This window comes from Salvelinus alpinus, chromosome 12 (assembly GCF_045679555.1).
Source record: "Salvelinus alpinus chromosome 12, SLU_Salpinus.1, whole genome shotgun sequence".
Lineage (NCBI taxonomy): Eukaryota > Metazoa > Chordata > Actinopteri > Salmoniformes > Salmonidae > Salvelinus > Salvelinus alpinus.
In genome coordinates this window covers 12350052-12365456 of record NC_092097.1, presented here as the reverse complement: position 1 = coordinate 12365456, position 15405 = coordinate 12350052, and the positions used below count along the sequence as shown (strand labels likewise).

The 15405-nt window shown below is 42.2% G+C and overlaps 1 protein-coding gene across 3 annotated transcripts in view; it reads left to right on the top strand.

Moving 5' to 3' along the window:
• Positions 1–15405, top strand: part of LOC139535553 (contactin-4-like) — a 182015-nt gene that overhangs the window by 62036 nt on the left and 104574 nt on the right. For all 3 annotated transcript variants that reach the window (XM_071335060.1, XM_071335058.1, XM_071335059.1), the window contains exon 5: positions 12164–12259. In XM_071335060.1, the coding sequence (XP_071191161.1) occupies positions 12164–12259 (96 nt within the window). The remainder of the gene's footprint in view (positions 1–12163; positions 12260–15405) is intronic.

Below are 15405 nucleotides of genomic sequence, written 5' to 3'. Positions count from 1 at the left end.
ATGGCTAACTGATGAATAGAGGGCCACTCTCTCACTCAATACCGTCTGGCCTTGATAAGTATTTCTATTGATTCATTATCAGTGATTATGTAAAAGATGTACACCCATATTTCATACTGATGAATAGCTTGTATATCCAATGTGTCTGAGTCACAGAGTTCAGTTGTTACGTGGAAACTATTTCAAAGGCCATGCTTTGAATGTGATACATTGTTAAACAGTGTATTCAAGTTTGACTATAGTGTTAGACTGAAAACTTACCAATCATTTGTTATAGAAAAGGTATTTGTTGGCAATGGAAATTAAAATGTGGGTCCGGATTAAAAGTATGTTAGTACAGACATTTTTATATCCACTACCGGTAAAAAGTTTTAAAACACCTACACATTCAAGGGTTTTTCTTAATTTTTTACTATTTTCTTCATTGTAGAATAATGGCGAAGACATCAAAACTATACATAACACATATGGAATCATGTAGTAACCAAAAAAGTGTTAAATAACTCAAAATAAATGTTATATTTGAAATTATTCAAATAGCCACCCTTTGCATTGATGACAGCTTTGCACACTCTTGGCATTCTCTCAACCAGCTTTATGAGGTAGTCAAATGGAATGCATTTCAACTAACAGATGTGCATTCTTAAAAGTTAATTTCCTTCTTAATGCTTTTGAGCCAATCAGTTGTGTTGTGACAAGGTAGGGGGGATATACAGAAGATGGCCCTATTTGGTAAAAGACCAAGTCCATGTTATGGCAAGAACAGCTCAAATAAGCAAAGAGAAACAACAGTCCATCATTACTTTAAGACATGAAGGTCAGTCAATATAGAACATTTCAAGAACTTGGCTCTCATGAGGACCGCCACAGGAATGGAAGACCCAGAGTTACCTCTGCTGCAGAGGATACGTTCATTAGAGTTACCAGCCTCAGAAATTGCAGCCCAAATAAATGCTTCACAGAGTTCAAGTAACAGACACATCTCAACATCAACTGTTCAGAGGAGACTGTGTGAATCAAGCCTTCATGGTTGAATTGCTGCAAAGAAACCACTACTAAAGGACACCAATAAGAAGAAGAGACTTGCTTCGGCCAAGAAACACGAGCAATGGACATTAGACCGGTGAAAATCTGTCCTTTAGTCTGGAGTCCAAATTGGAGATTTTTGGTTCCAACCGCCGTGTCTTTGTGAGATGAGGTGTGGGTGAATGGATTATCTCTGCATGTGTATTTCCCCCCGTGAAGCATGGAGGAGGATGTGCTATGGTGTGGGGGTGCTTTGCTGGTGACACTGTCCGTGATTTTTTTTAAATTCAAGGCACACTTAACCAGCATGGCTACCACAGCGATATGCCATCCCATCTGGTTTGCGCTTAGTGAGACTATCATTTGTTTTTCAACCGGACAATGACCCAACACACCTCCAGGCTGAGTAAGGGCTATTTTACCAAGAAGGAGAGTGATGGTCTTGTTGCATCAGATGACCTGGCCTCCACAATCCCCCAACCTCAACCAAATTGAGATGGTTTGGGATGAGTCGGGCCACAGAGTGAAGGAAAAGCAGCCATGAAGTGCTCAGCATATGTGGGAACTCCTTCAAGACTATTGGAAAAGCAATCCAGGTGAAGCTGGTTGAGAGAATGCCAAGAGTGTGCAAAGCTGTCATCAAGGAAAAGGGTGGCTATTTGAAGAATCTCAAATACAAAATATATTTTGATTTGTTTAACACTTTTTTGGTTACTGAATGATTCCGTATGTGTTATTTCATAGTTTTGATGTCTTCACTATTTTTCTACAATGTAGAAAAAAGTCAAATAAAGAAAAATCCTTGAATGAGTAGGTGTTCTAAAACTTTTGACCGGTAGTGTATATTTTGCCAGAAAACGGTCATTAGTTGTTTTTAGTTTATATTCATAGAGCGTGTATGTACTTCTCTCACAGAACATGTGCAATTGCAGATTCGCTGTTTTTATTTCCTTTTTGTCCCTCTGGGCTATAGATTTATACGAGCCCTGTTCATCCAGAGATTTGAGAATCCTAGATTTACTGAACATGGTGTGAAAATCCCACTAAGTCACGAGAGCAGACCACAAGCCCTGGAGGATATACAGTACATAAATCCCTCATTTAAATGTGAATAATTCCTGAACATTACTCTCCAGCTGTTGTGATAATGTGTATAGATTGAGCACAGTAAGCTGAGTTAATGAAGGGTAAATATCTACCAGCTATTTCAACTTTTTCCTTAATAGAATGCAGGTACTGTATCTGTACAGTACTGTATGTAGTTGCATCAGATATCATGTACATTTCTCCACCTTGTGGCTTTGAATGCTTCTTCTTTGATAAGAGCAAAATGAAAAGAAAGATCAGTCATTACTGCACATTTGAACCTACTCTATGATGCAATGTCAAATCCAGTTAACCCAGGTGCAGTAAGTTAAGCGTGCAAAGATGAGTCTAACTTTCAATCCCTTGCAAATCCTCCGGGGTTGGTTTCTGAGTTCAGCGGAAAGGGAAGGATGCGGAAACCATCAAAGCCTCCCCAGGATCTCGACCACCAAGGAGACCCAGCTATAGCCCCTACACAGCCTGCTGTGAGGAGAAAGAATACCTCACTCTGTACCTCAAATAGAGATACTGTGGCCAAAGTGTCTTAAAAGATCAAAATTGCTTTCCGAACTGAAGGGGTAGAGAAGACTAGCAACAACAGATATAGTACTATGGTCCATGTCAAACAAAAACAGATCATCATCAACAAAATGTCATATCTGATAGCAACACATCTACTTCCAAAGATCAAGTCATGATGACAAACTTATTTGAATATGTGGTTTATGGTGTGCGATGGGTACTAGAGTAGAACATCATTGAAATAGACCCTCGGTCCCTTTAGCTCTACCCCCATCACGGTAGTAAATCGTACCTCCAGGAGTTGGTTGCGTAATGAATCCCATTGTTCCGCTTGGACAGCCTTGTTGAAGTATGATAAGTTGTCCTGGCATTTAGAATGCTCATATAGCTGGGATGTGATCATCAGGTTCATCTGGATCATTGTGTGTAATGTCATCCCACACTTAAAATAATGGACGCTAATTGGATAAAGAGTCACATTCAAACTGTGATTTATTGTAGTTAGCTGGTTCCATTATGGACATAGACCTACGTTATTGTATTGCTAGTCTTCTGTTTTTCCTCTCTCGTGTGTATGTTTAGATAGAATCGAAAGACGTAACCAGTCTTGATACTACGAAGCAATTCTTTTCTCACTTGATTTGTATTTATTTATATATTTCCTTTTGTATTTCTCAAAAGAAATCATGGCGAAGAGGAGTTCAATGCCAACATACACAAGGCCTGTTATTTTTGTTGCGACTGATGTGAATTCTTTGAAATGTCCCTTGAAGGCTGACTGCATGCTTTCTTTTGAACAAAAAGAGCACGAGCACAGCTGTGTGCCTAGAGGAGCATGCATTTGGTCAAGTCCCTCCCCAGCACTGGCTGCTCTGACTCTGCAGAGGCTCCTCTTAAGACATAGGCTGTATCATACTGTATTAAGGATTTCTGCTTGGCTCTTCAGGCCCTTTTTGCAACAATGGTTTGTTTGCTCTGTTTTGGCTTTCAGGACAGGAGGGGGCACAGTGAATTTTACCACTATCATTATGTTTTGTATCTGTGTGTGTGTGTGTGTGTGTGTGTGTGTGTGTGTGTCTGTGTGTGTCTGTGTCTGTGTCTGTGTCTGTGTGTGTGTGTGTGTGTGTGTGTGTGTGTGTGTGTGTGTGTGTGTGTGTGTGTGTGTGTGTGTGTGTGTGTGTGTGTGTGTGTGTTTTATCAGGATGATCAAAAAATGGCCTCCTGCACTTGCAGTGAAGTGGTCCCAGTACTGCTTCTTTTTACTGCGATGGCTTTTATCTCGATCCCAAATAATGCCCAAAAAAGATACTTTGTTAAATTAATTCAGCACCTTAGATGTCCAATGCTTTTGTCCACTTTGTTCCTTTAGGCTCTCTATTTCCTAGGCTCTCTGTGGCTTTTATCTAGCACCCCATCCTGTGTTGAGATGAAAGAGGGCGGCAGTGCCACTCCAAACCTTTTGTTACCAATCCCCCGGTACCAAGATTGGACCAATATAGACACAGAATTACCTCCATGGGCCCACATGCACGGGACATTGGCAAGTCATTCATTAAATTTGTGTTTTGATAGAGAAAAGTCAAGCAGTCTAGACTTCCCAAATGGAGAGTTCACTTGCAGACAATTAAGCCCAGTCAGTCCAGAGATCACATTCTCTTTTACCAGTAATACTGTCTATAGTTGAAATGTAGAAACACTTTCAACTGCCATAGCATATGAAACAGTTTTGGAGGTAGTAGAATATGTTCAGAATAGAATGTATTCAACCAAAATTATTCCAAAATGGGATAAACGTTGTACTGATTTTCTACCAGTGTGCAGTTTAATGGTATGGTATCAACAAAATGCATCTCTCTTTTTGCAGTGAGAAAGAAAATATGAGTCTCCTTCATTCATTTTTTTTCATCAATTGCAGAGGTAGATGCATATAATTGACTCCAAATTGCCAAATCTCATATTAATCTGTGAGAAGTTGCAAGGAACATATTTTCTTAATAGAGCTTAAGAGTCTCAAATAGCTATTAGCAAAAGTGTGTTCTTGCATGGGTTCAGAGGAGATTTATGTTTTAAGAAATAATTACAGCCTGCCTCCTAATAGACTTGTCCCATAGTCAGTATGACATATATTAGCTGACCTTATAGTCCTCTTCATAAATCAGTGAGCCCAGTAATTTTACATTTAAATCTGCTCCTGGAGCAGAACTAATCAGCAATATAGTTTCAAAGCAGGTTGGGTTGGTTGCAGAGAGAGACGCTCAAGACTTTTCCATTGAGTCGCCCTGGAAAGAGAGCTTTCCTTCCTGCATCGCTGCTCGAGGTGACATGACAATATGGAGCATATTACAGAGCAAGGTTAATTAAGGTTAATTCATCCAATTTGAACAATAGGTGCTCTTAAATCTGCGATATCACCCGTTATCAAATAAATGTCTCGTCGTTCCCTGTGGTCGAAAGATACAGTATGAATGTCCTTCTTATCGCTGTCTGTGTCCCCAAACGGTCAAATTCTTTCTAACTTGGCCCATTTTTGTGTAGACAGGTTTCACTTGCAGTAAATTACCACTGGTTATATTCATACTGTCCCCACTTTAAACAGTGTCAATACAAACAAACAAAATGGAACATTCAGTAATGTTTGGGAAATATCAAAGGGAGAAGAGGAAAATCAGGGGAATTTGTCCACAAGCTCGACTGCTGCTGTTTTGTCTTTGTGTGATATCTACAGTACCTGTCTGTGCAGCTTTTTCCCCCCAAACAGTTTTGCAGAACTGCTCCTTTCATGTCTGTGGTAGGTATGGCATTATTCCAAATCGAATCACTGCTCACAGCCTCTTGAAAGGAATTGAGAAGTTCCCGATTGCAGTTCCCATATTTATCCAGGTCCCACCCGAGACGCTCTGCACACTCATCCATGAAGACTGTTCTTTGCTCTCCGAATTACCTTTACCCAGATCCGCCGGGCAACAATGGCGAGGGAAATTGCAGGAGACTGTTGCGACCTGTTATTGTTTTCCATCAATTGTCAAACATAAATTAGTTTCAATAAAAAGGTAATTTTAGTTTCTAAGCCATTTTTGAATTGCTTTGTAATGTTTGCGGTAGTGAGAGTGATGAATAAAACACAATCGAAACCTGATAACCACTGGAGCCATTAAAATCCTTCATGTGTGACTTAGGTTAAGCAAAATACCTTCAGCATACTGGAGTCCTTATTTGTTTTGGAGCCCCTATTTATTTGGGCCTTATTGGTTTTATCCGCAACATTTTGGGTCTAATATCGCCTTTTTGATGTTCCCGAAGACTATGGCTTCGTAATTTCAGACGTGAAATGACATGATGAAAGTTATTTTTCCGTCTGCCCCAGCTGTGATATTTGTTTCGGCAGGCTCAGCCGTGCAACAATGATTGTAATCTAGTGTGGATAACTGTAATAATCATGTGGTAGTGATTCTTATATGGTTGCACCCTGTTGTATATGCTGTTTGATACCCTATTAAATATCCAAGATGTAATAGAAGGAGTGCTAATCAAATGGTTGTTTGTGTAGTGTTCAATTGATTGAACAATGTTTACTGCAGGGTTCCCCAACTGGTGGACTGCAAGAAATTGACTGCAAGAAGCCCAAACAGATATAATATTTGACTATATAACATAATAATTTCAAACCTGGTGTACATTTGTATATGATCACGTGTCTCTCTTCCAAGACACCATTGTAGCTTTGTGTATAGCGGTTTCCTCATGCTCATGGAATGACCCGCTTCCCTTCTAAGTTCAAGTCCAACTTTGTTTATTTGTCATATACACATGATATAAAAAGAGTACACAGTGCAATGAAATGCTAACTTGCAGGGTCGCCTCTCGGCAATGCAACAACAATAGAAAAGGTATGTAGCTTTAGTGAATAAAAAGAGTAAAATAAATAAAAGCTCAATGAAGTAGATCCTGTAGATCACTTCATTACTCCCTTCTTGTTTACAAAGCTCTGCTCCACAAGTGTCCAATATACCTCACTTCCCTGTTGAAATATACATATATGAGAAACCAAACCCGTTTGCAGGGTTGGGTAACTCTCGAGGTCCTGCTTGTCTCCACAACATTTGGTAAATCTGCTTTTAGTCTTAACGCACCACAGTTATGGAATGCCTTACAAAACAAATTACACCTGGATTTCCTGGTGTCAATAGGGCAGTTTAAAACTCTGTTGTTAAATTAGTTCACTGAAGTGTCCAATTGTTTCAATTCATTGTTATAACTTGTTGTAATAATCTGAAGTTATATATTTATAGCTGTCTTGTAGTTTTTATCTTTTTGCTGTTGTGTTGATGGAATTTTTGTCATCAGGGCACCATTGCAAATGAGATGTGGTCTCAATTGGGCTCCCCTGAATAAAGAAAAGTAAATACAAATAATTTAACCAATTTATACGTTTTTTACAAATAGTTGCATAGACTAATGTATATGGAAATAACAGACATGAGACAAGCATGTTTACCTGTAGAATGGAATAAGACCTCTATGATTAATTTCCTTTTTTCAATTCTACCACCTCAACATTGCCCATTTTAAACAGGGTTAAATATCTAGTTGTAGTAAAGGTCAGCTTCAGTCCACAGGGGGGCACTACTTCAGAACAAGCATTTCGCTAACTCTGTCTGACACCCAATAACTAAAGGAGGCTGAGCGCTTATTAGCATTAGCTACCACCTTCCCTGCACAAACCTGTGGCTAAACCTGCTGCTGCTGTGGCTGCACTTTGACTTTCTGGCTGTTCTGCCCTCTCAATCACTGCTGCCTGCTCATGCTCAACCTGCTCGGTTTTCTGCCTCTCTTTTGGAAGAAGTTCAGAATATCCATATTTGCTCTGCAGCCTCTGACTGAGTGACAGGCGTTTTGCTGAGTGATGACATTGACATCTAAACGGTGCTGTAGGTCTGTGGGAGAGGTCAAGGGACGTGAGCGGTCCACTGCGTTGTGAAATCTCGACCAAATACAATACATATATAACCAAAAAAGTGTTAAACAAATCAAAATATATTTGAGATTTTAGATACTTCAAAGTAGCCACCATTTGCCTTGATGACAGCTTTGCACACTCCTGGCATTCTCTCAACCAGCTTCACCTAGAATGCTTCTCCAACAGTCTTGAAGGAGTTCCCACATATGCTGAGCACTTGTTGGCTGCTTTTCCTTTACTTTGCGGTCCAACTCATCCCAAACCATCTCAATTAGGTTGAGGTCGGGTGATTGTGGAGGGCAGGTCATCTGAAGCAGCACTCCATCACTCTCCTTCTTGGTCAAATAGTTCTTACACAACCTGGAAGTATGTCCTGTTAAAAAAAAAATTATAGTTCCACTAAGCGCAAACCAGATGGGATGGCGTATCGCTGCAGAATGCTGTGGTAGCCATGCTGTCACGCCCTGACCTTAGTTATATATGTTTTCTGTATTATTTTGGTCAGGGTGTGACGTGGCTGGGTATGCGTGTTTTGTGTTGTCTAGGGTTTTTGTAGATCTATGGGTTTTTTGTAAGTCTAGGTTATTGTAGGTCTATGGTGGCCTGAATTGGTTCCCAATCAGGCAGCTGTTTATCATTGTCTCTGATTTGGGATCCTATTTAGGTTGCCATTTTTTCATGGGTTATTGTCTATGTGTAGTTGCATGTCAGCACTCGTTTGATTAGCTTCACGTTCGTTTTGTTATTTTGTTAGTTTGTTTAAGTGTTCTTCAAGTGTTCCCACCATAAAAGGACCAAGCAGCGTGATAAAGAGGAGTGGACATCATGGACCCGGGAGAAAAATGAGTGGAGGACATCCTGGACCTGGGAGGAGGTAATGGCAGGGGACAAGAACTTGCCATGGAAGCAGGTGGAAACAGCGCAGGAGGAGCGGCGATACTACGAGGAGAAATACCGGAGAATAGAGGAACGGCGACGATATGAGGGTACATGGCTAGCACGGAAGCCCGAGAGGCAGCCCCAATATTTTTTTTTGGGGGGGGGCACACGAGGAGATTGGCTGAGTCAGGTAGGAGTCCTGAGCCAACTCCTCGTGCTTACCGTGGGGAGCGTGTTACTGGTCACGGTGTCTCCAGTGCGCTATTCTAGCCCGGTGCGCTCTATTCCAGCTCCTCGCATTGGCTGGGCTAGAATGGGCATCCAGCCAGGAAGGAAGGTGCCGGCTCAGTGCTCCTGGTCTCCAGTATACCTCCTTGGACCAGGATATACTGTGCCAGCTCTGAGCACTATGTCTCCGGTGAGTCTGCACAGCCCAGTGCGTTCTGTGCCAGCGTTTTGCAGGGCGAAAATAAACATCCAGCCAGGACGGGTTGTGTCAGCTCTACACTCCAGACCTCCAGTACGCCCTGTTCCTCCTCCCCGCACTCGCCCTGAGGTGCGTGTCCCCAGTTCCTGCACCACGCACCAGGCCTACAGTGCGCCTCGGCAGTACAGAGCGTCCGGCAACAGTACCCAGTCTAGAGCGTCCGGCGACGGTACCCAGTCCGGAGCGTCCGGCGACGGTACCCAGTCCGGAGTGTCCGGCGACGGTCCCCAGTCCAGAGCGTCCGGCGACGATCCCCAGTCCGGAGCGTCCGGCGACGATCCCCAGTCCGGGTTCTCCGGCGACGGTCCACAGCCCGGGGTCTCCGGTGACGATCCACAGTCCAGAGCCTCCGGCGATGAGCCACGGTTCAGCTCAACAAAGGCGGAGGGACCAGGGTAAAGATGGGGGGCGGCGTCCAGAACCAGAGCTGCCACCGAGGGTAGATGCCCACCCGGATCCTCCCCTATAAGTTCAGGTCGGGAGTCCGCACCTTTGGGGGGGGTACTGTCACGCCCTGACCTTAGTTATATATGTTTTCTGTGTTAATTTGGTCAGGTCAGGGTGTGACGTGGGTGGGTATGCGTGTTTTGTGTTGTCTAGTTTTTTTTTTGATCTATGGGGTTTTTGTAAGTCTAGGTTATTGTAGGTCTATGGTGCCCTGAATTGGTTCCCAATCAGAGGCAGCTGTTTAACGTTGTCTCTGATTGGGGGTCCTATTTAGGTTGCCATTTACCATTTAGGTTTTGTGGGTTATTGTCTATGTGTAGTTGCATGTCATCACTCGTTTGATTAGCTTCACATTCATTTTGTTATTTTGTTAGTTTGTTTAAGTGTTCTTCGTTAATTTGCGACTGCACATGGGGACAAAGATCGTACTTTTTGGAGAAATGTCCTCTGATCTGATGAAGCACAAATAGAGCTCTTTGGCCATAATGACCATCATTATGTTTGGAGGAAAAAGGGGGAGGCTTGCAAGCCGAAGAACACCATCCCAAACGTGAAGCACGGGGATGGCAGCATCATGCTGTGGGGGTTCTTTGCTGCAGGAGGGACTGGTGCGCTTCACAAAATAGATGGCATCATGAGGCAGGAGAATTATGTGGATATATTGAAGCAACATCTCAAGACATTAGTCGGGAAGTTCAAGCTTGGTCGCAAAGGGTCTTCCAAATGGACAATGACCCCAAGAATACTTCCAAAGTTGTGGCAAAATGGCTCTAAGAGCAACAAAGTCAAGGTATTGGAGTGGCCATCACAAAGCCCTGACCTCAATCCTATAAAAAATTAGTGGGCAGAACTGAAAAAGCGTGTGCGAGCAAGGATGCCTACAAACCTGACTCAGTTACACCAGCTCTGTCAGGAAGAATGGGCCAAAATTCACCCAACTTATTGTGGAAAGCTTGTGGAAGGCTACCTGAACAGTTTGACCCAAGTTAAACAATTTAAAGGCAATGCTACCAAATGCTAATTGAGTGTATGTAAACTTCTGACCCACTGGGAATGTGATGAAAGAAATAAAAGCTTAAATAAATCATTCTCTCTACTATTATTCTGACACATTCTTAAAATAAAGTGGTGATCCTAACTGTCCTAAGACAGGACTTTTTACTAGGATTAAATGTCAGGAATTGTTAAAAATTTTGTTTAAATGTATTTGGCGAAAGTGTATGTAAAAATAAAATTTACATCTGTGTTTGCTTTGCAATTATGGTGTAATTATGGTGTATTGTGTGTAGATTGATGAGGGAAAAAATTACTATTTTATACATTTTAGAATAAGACTTTTAAGTAAAAAAATGTGGAAAGCAGGCATTGTAAGTTGCATGGACTCACTCTGTGTGCGATAATGGTGTTTAACATGATTTTTGAATTTTTGAACTATTTTTATTAGTATTATTTGTATTGGACCATCAAAACATCCGGGCTGAAGCTAATGATGCAACTGTGTGTGACATTATTCTCATATTGAGGCTTGGGATCCCTCAGTAAACACTCAGTCACAGGGGGATTTAGCCTGAGGCAGAGCTTAAGGCTGTTTACCACCCTCAAATGTGTATACGTACAGCACAAGGCAAGGCTCACAGGGATTTCCATCATGACTATTCATCTCCAGCTAAATATACACTACATTGCCAAAAGTTTGTGGACAGCCCTTCAAATGAGTGGATTCAGATATTTCAGCCACAACTGTTGCTGATGGGTGTATGAAATCGAGCACACAGCCATGAAATCTCAATAGACAAACTTTGTCAGTAGAATGGCCTATACTGAAGAGCTCAATGACTTTCAACGTGACAGTCATAGGATGCCATCTTTCCAACAAGTCAGTTCATCAAATTTCTCTCCTGCTAGAGCTGCACGGTCAACTGTAAGTTCTGTTATTGTGAAGTGGAAACGTCTACGAGCAGCAACTGCCCAGCCACGAAGTGGTAGGCCACACAAACTCACAGAATGGGACCGCCGAGTGCTGATGCTCGTAGCGCGTAAAAATCATCTGTCCTCAGTTGCAACACTCACTACCAAGTTCCGAACTGCCTCTAGAAGCAATGTCAGCACAATAACTGTTCGTTGGGAGCTTCATGAAACACATTGGGTTTGACGGATTCCAGGAGAACGCTACCTGCCCCAATGCATAGTGCCAACTGTAAAGTTTGGTGGAGGAGGAATAATAGTCTGGGGCTGTTTTTCATGGTTTCATGGACTCTGGGCCCCTTAGTCCCAGTGAACGGAAATCTTAACGCTACAGCATACAATGACATTATAGACGATTCTGTGCTTCCAACTTTGTGGCAACAGTTTTGGGGAAGGCCGTTTCCTGTTTCACCTGTTTGTAGCATTAAGATTTCCCTTCACTGGAACTAAGGGGCCTAGCCCGAACCATGAAAAACAGCCCCAGACCATTGTTCCTCCTCCACCAAATGAGATGTTCGAAGAGCAGGTGTACTTCTCACTACTTTCCTTTCTGACCAATGTTTACTTTTTGATAAGTTAGATGTTAGATGTGCAGCACAGTTGCAGCACACCTGAGATTGTTCAATTTGACCCAAAGTTAGTCTTTCTTTTCTTTTGATTTCTCAAATGTGTATGCTCTGTTTTCTTGCTCTGCACAAACATGTTGTTTTTGTTTGTTTTGTCTTGCACACTATCAAAGATTTGTCGGGCCACAATCCAGCAGGGAGTATTACATAATGCCTATTATTTTTCAGACATGGAAAACTTCAAGACCCACAGAAGAAGCTCCGTGTCAGTTCGCGAGGGACAGGGGGTGGTTCTGCTGTGTGGTCCCCCATCTCACTCTGGAGGTAAGAAACCAACCACAGACTCTTTATAGTGATAACTGAGCCATACTTTGTCACCTGCTTGTCAGGCTCTCTCTCTCTACTGAACACATTGAAACTTTTCTAACAGCTTAAGATATGTCCGAAGCTGAGGCATCAGAAATGGAGAGTGGAGTTTCCAGACAGACATCTCCTCTCTGCTGCTCTCGGCTCCTGGAGCTGCTTATCTTCCTCTTGCTCATGTTCCTAAGACCGTCAGCAAGTGTTAGCTTGCCAAACTGTCCTCGGGAGACAAAGGTGTTTGTGTGCCACTAGCCTATAGCTCACCAACACCCTCTTTACCGGCATCTGTGGGGAGCCAAGGCCAAGTGATCTCCAACAGATCGTTCCCGGTATCCAATAGATTGCACAAACATTATCATCCTCTGCTAACCATGGGGTGTAAAGCCATTCTCCTCTGTAGAGAGTTTAGCTTCCTCTCCCTACCAGCCTTGGAGTCCTACCTCTCTTTCATAGGAGGTACTTTGTGTTGAGATTCCTTTATATTACCACCTGTCAGGCCTCCTCGCGCTTTCTGTACCTTCCATCGTCCTCTGTAGCTTAGTTGGTAGAGTATGGCCCTTGCAAACGTCAGGATAGTGGGTTTGATTCCTGGGAACATCCCTACATAAAATGTATACATGCATGACTGTAAGTGACTTTGGATTAAAGCGACTGCTAAATGGCATATAATATATTATTTTCCCATATCAGTTTGATTACTTTTATTAATTAAAAGAACAGCATGTGTTTTAACATCTTATTTATTGTGTTGACAGTGTTGCTCAATTAAAGCTAGAATCTGCAGTTGAAACAATAACAAAGCCCATCCCCGCCTTTGTTTTAGTAAAAAGCTGAAGGATGGACATGGAGAAATGTAATCACTTTCCATATCATAGACTGAGCTGATGCAAGGACTGGCCATCCATTATATCAAAATTATAGTTTTAACCATGTTTTTTGGCTATACAGTGTCTGTTTACATTTACGTTGTTTACAAACATTGGAGTAAAACAAGCTTATACAATATTTTGGGTTCTGATGGGTTATGACAGTTAAACTAAGCTCACGAGGCATTTGTAAGTTATATTCCTCAAGAATCAATGGGTATGTCATTCATTTATATCATTCATTTATAAGTCCAAAAATTGATTTTGCAACTGCAGATTCTAGCTTTAAAAGTGCTTCATATCCACGGAATGTTCAAATTACTATGGGTTGTCTTAGTTTCTTTCTCGCAAGAACTGTTAATCCATCAGAACTGAGGACTATCATTTTCAGTTCTGCTGAATATTCTCACATGATGAAATAGAATCATTAATTACTTTTCAAAAGAAAGTTGAATTTCTGTGTTTTTTTAACGAGGCAGGTCAGTTAAGAACGAAGTCTTATTTTCAATGACAGCCTAGGAACAGTGGGTTAACTGCCTTGTTCAGGGGCAGAACAACAGATTTGTACCTTGTCAGCTCGGGGAATTGAACTTGCAACCTTTCATTTACTAGTCCAACACTTGAACCACTAGGCTACCCTGCCACCACATTGTGAAACATACTTGCTTATATTGTATTTTCTATTTTAGCTCACACTTCTGTTCATAAATTCTTAACAAGTTAAAAGAGCAAAAGGAATTGCTTGAGTTATCACCACTTCTTAGAAACTGACAAATTCTCAGAAGAGAAGAGGATAGGTTTGTATTCCCTAGACTTGAAAAGGGTGTCTTGTTCCTTATTCAGAAGATCTCTGCATGAGAGATGAATGGTGAAGGCTAAACTTTATACACAGTTTCAACCCACAGTAATATGCTGTGGCTGATGAAGAATGAACATTGTATTGCTATTGAATATAATTATTTAATATATACAGTGGGGAGAACAAGTATTTGATACACTGCCGATTTTGCAGGTTTTCCTACTTACAAAGCATGTAGAGGTCCAGAAAAAAAAAAAAAAATCCCAAAATCCAGAAAATCACATTGTATGATTTTTAAGTAATTAATTTGCATTTTATTGCATGACATAAGTATTTGATACATCAGAAAAGCAGAACTTAATATTTGGTACAGAAACCTTTGTTTGCAATTACAGAGATCATACGTTTCCTGTAGTTCTTGACTAGGTTTGCACACACTGCAGCAGGGATTTTGGCCCACTCCTCCCTACAGATCTTCTCCAGATCCTTCAGGTTTCGGGGCTGTCGCTGGGCAATACGGACTTTCAGCTCCATCCAAAGATTTTCTATTGGGTTCAGGTCTGGAGACTGGCTAGGCCACTCCAGGACCTTGAGATGCTTCTTACGGAGCCACTCCTTAGTTGCCATGGCTGTGTGCTTCGTGTCGTTGTCATGCTGGAAGACCCAGCCACGACCCATCTTCAATGCTCTTACTGAGGGAAGGAGGTTGTTGGCCAAGATCTCGCGATACATGGCCCCATCCATCCTCCCCTCAATACGGTGCAGTCGTCCTGTCCCCTTTGCAGAAAAGCATCCCCAAAGAATGATGTTTCCACCTCCATGCTTCACGGTTGGGATGGTGTTCTTGGGGTTGTACTCATACTTCTTCCTCCAAACACGGCGAGTGGAGTTAGACCAAAAAGCTCTATTTTTGTCTCATCAGACCACATGACCTTCTCCCATTCCTCCTCTGGATCATCCAGATGGTCATTGGCAAACTTCAGACAGGCCTGGACATGCACTGGCTTAAGCAGGGGGACCTTGCGTGCGCTGCAGGATTTTAATCCATGACGGCGTAGTGTGTTACTAATGGTTTTCTTTGAGACTGTGGTCCCAGCTCTCTTCAGGTCATTGACCAGATCCTGCCGTGTAGTTCTGGGCTGATCCCTCACCTTCCTCATGATCATTGATGCCCCACGAGGTGAAATCTTGCATGGAGCCCCAGACCGAGGGTGATTGACCGTCATCTTGAACTTCTTCCATTTTCTAATAATTGCGCCAACAGTTGTTTCCTTCTCACCAAGCTGCTTGCCTATTGTCCTGTAGCCCATCCCAGCCTTGTGCAGGTCTACAATTTTATCCCTGATGTCCTTACACAGCTCTCTGGTCTTGGCCATTGTGGAGAGGTTGGAATCTGTTTGATTGTGTGTGGACAGGTGTCTTTTATACAGGTAACGAGTTCA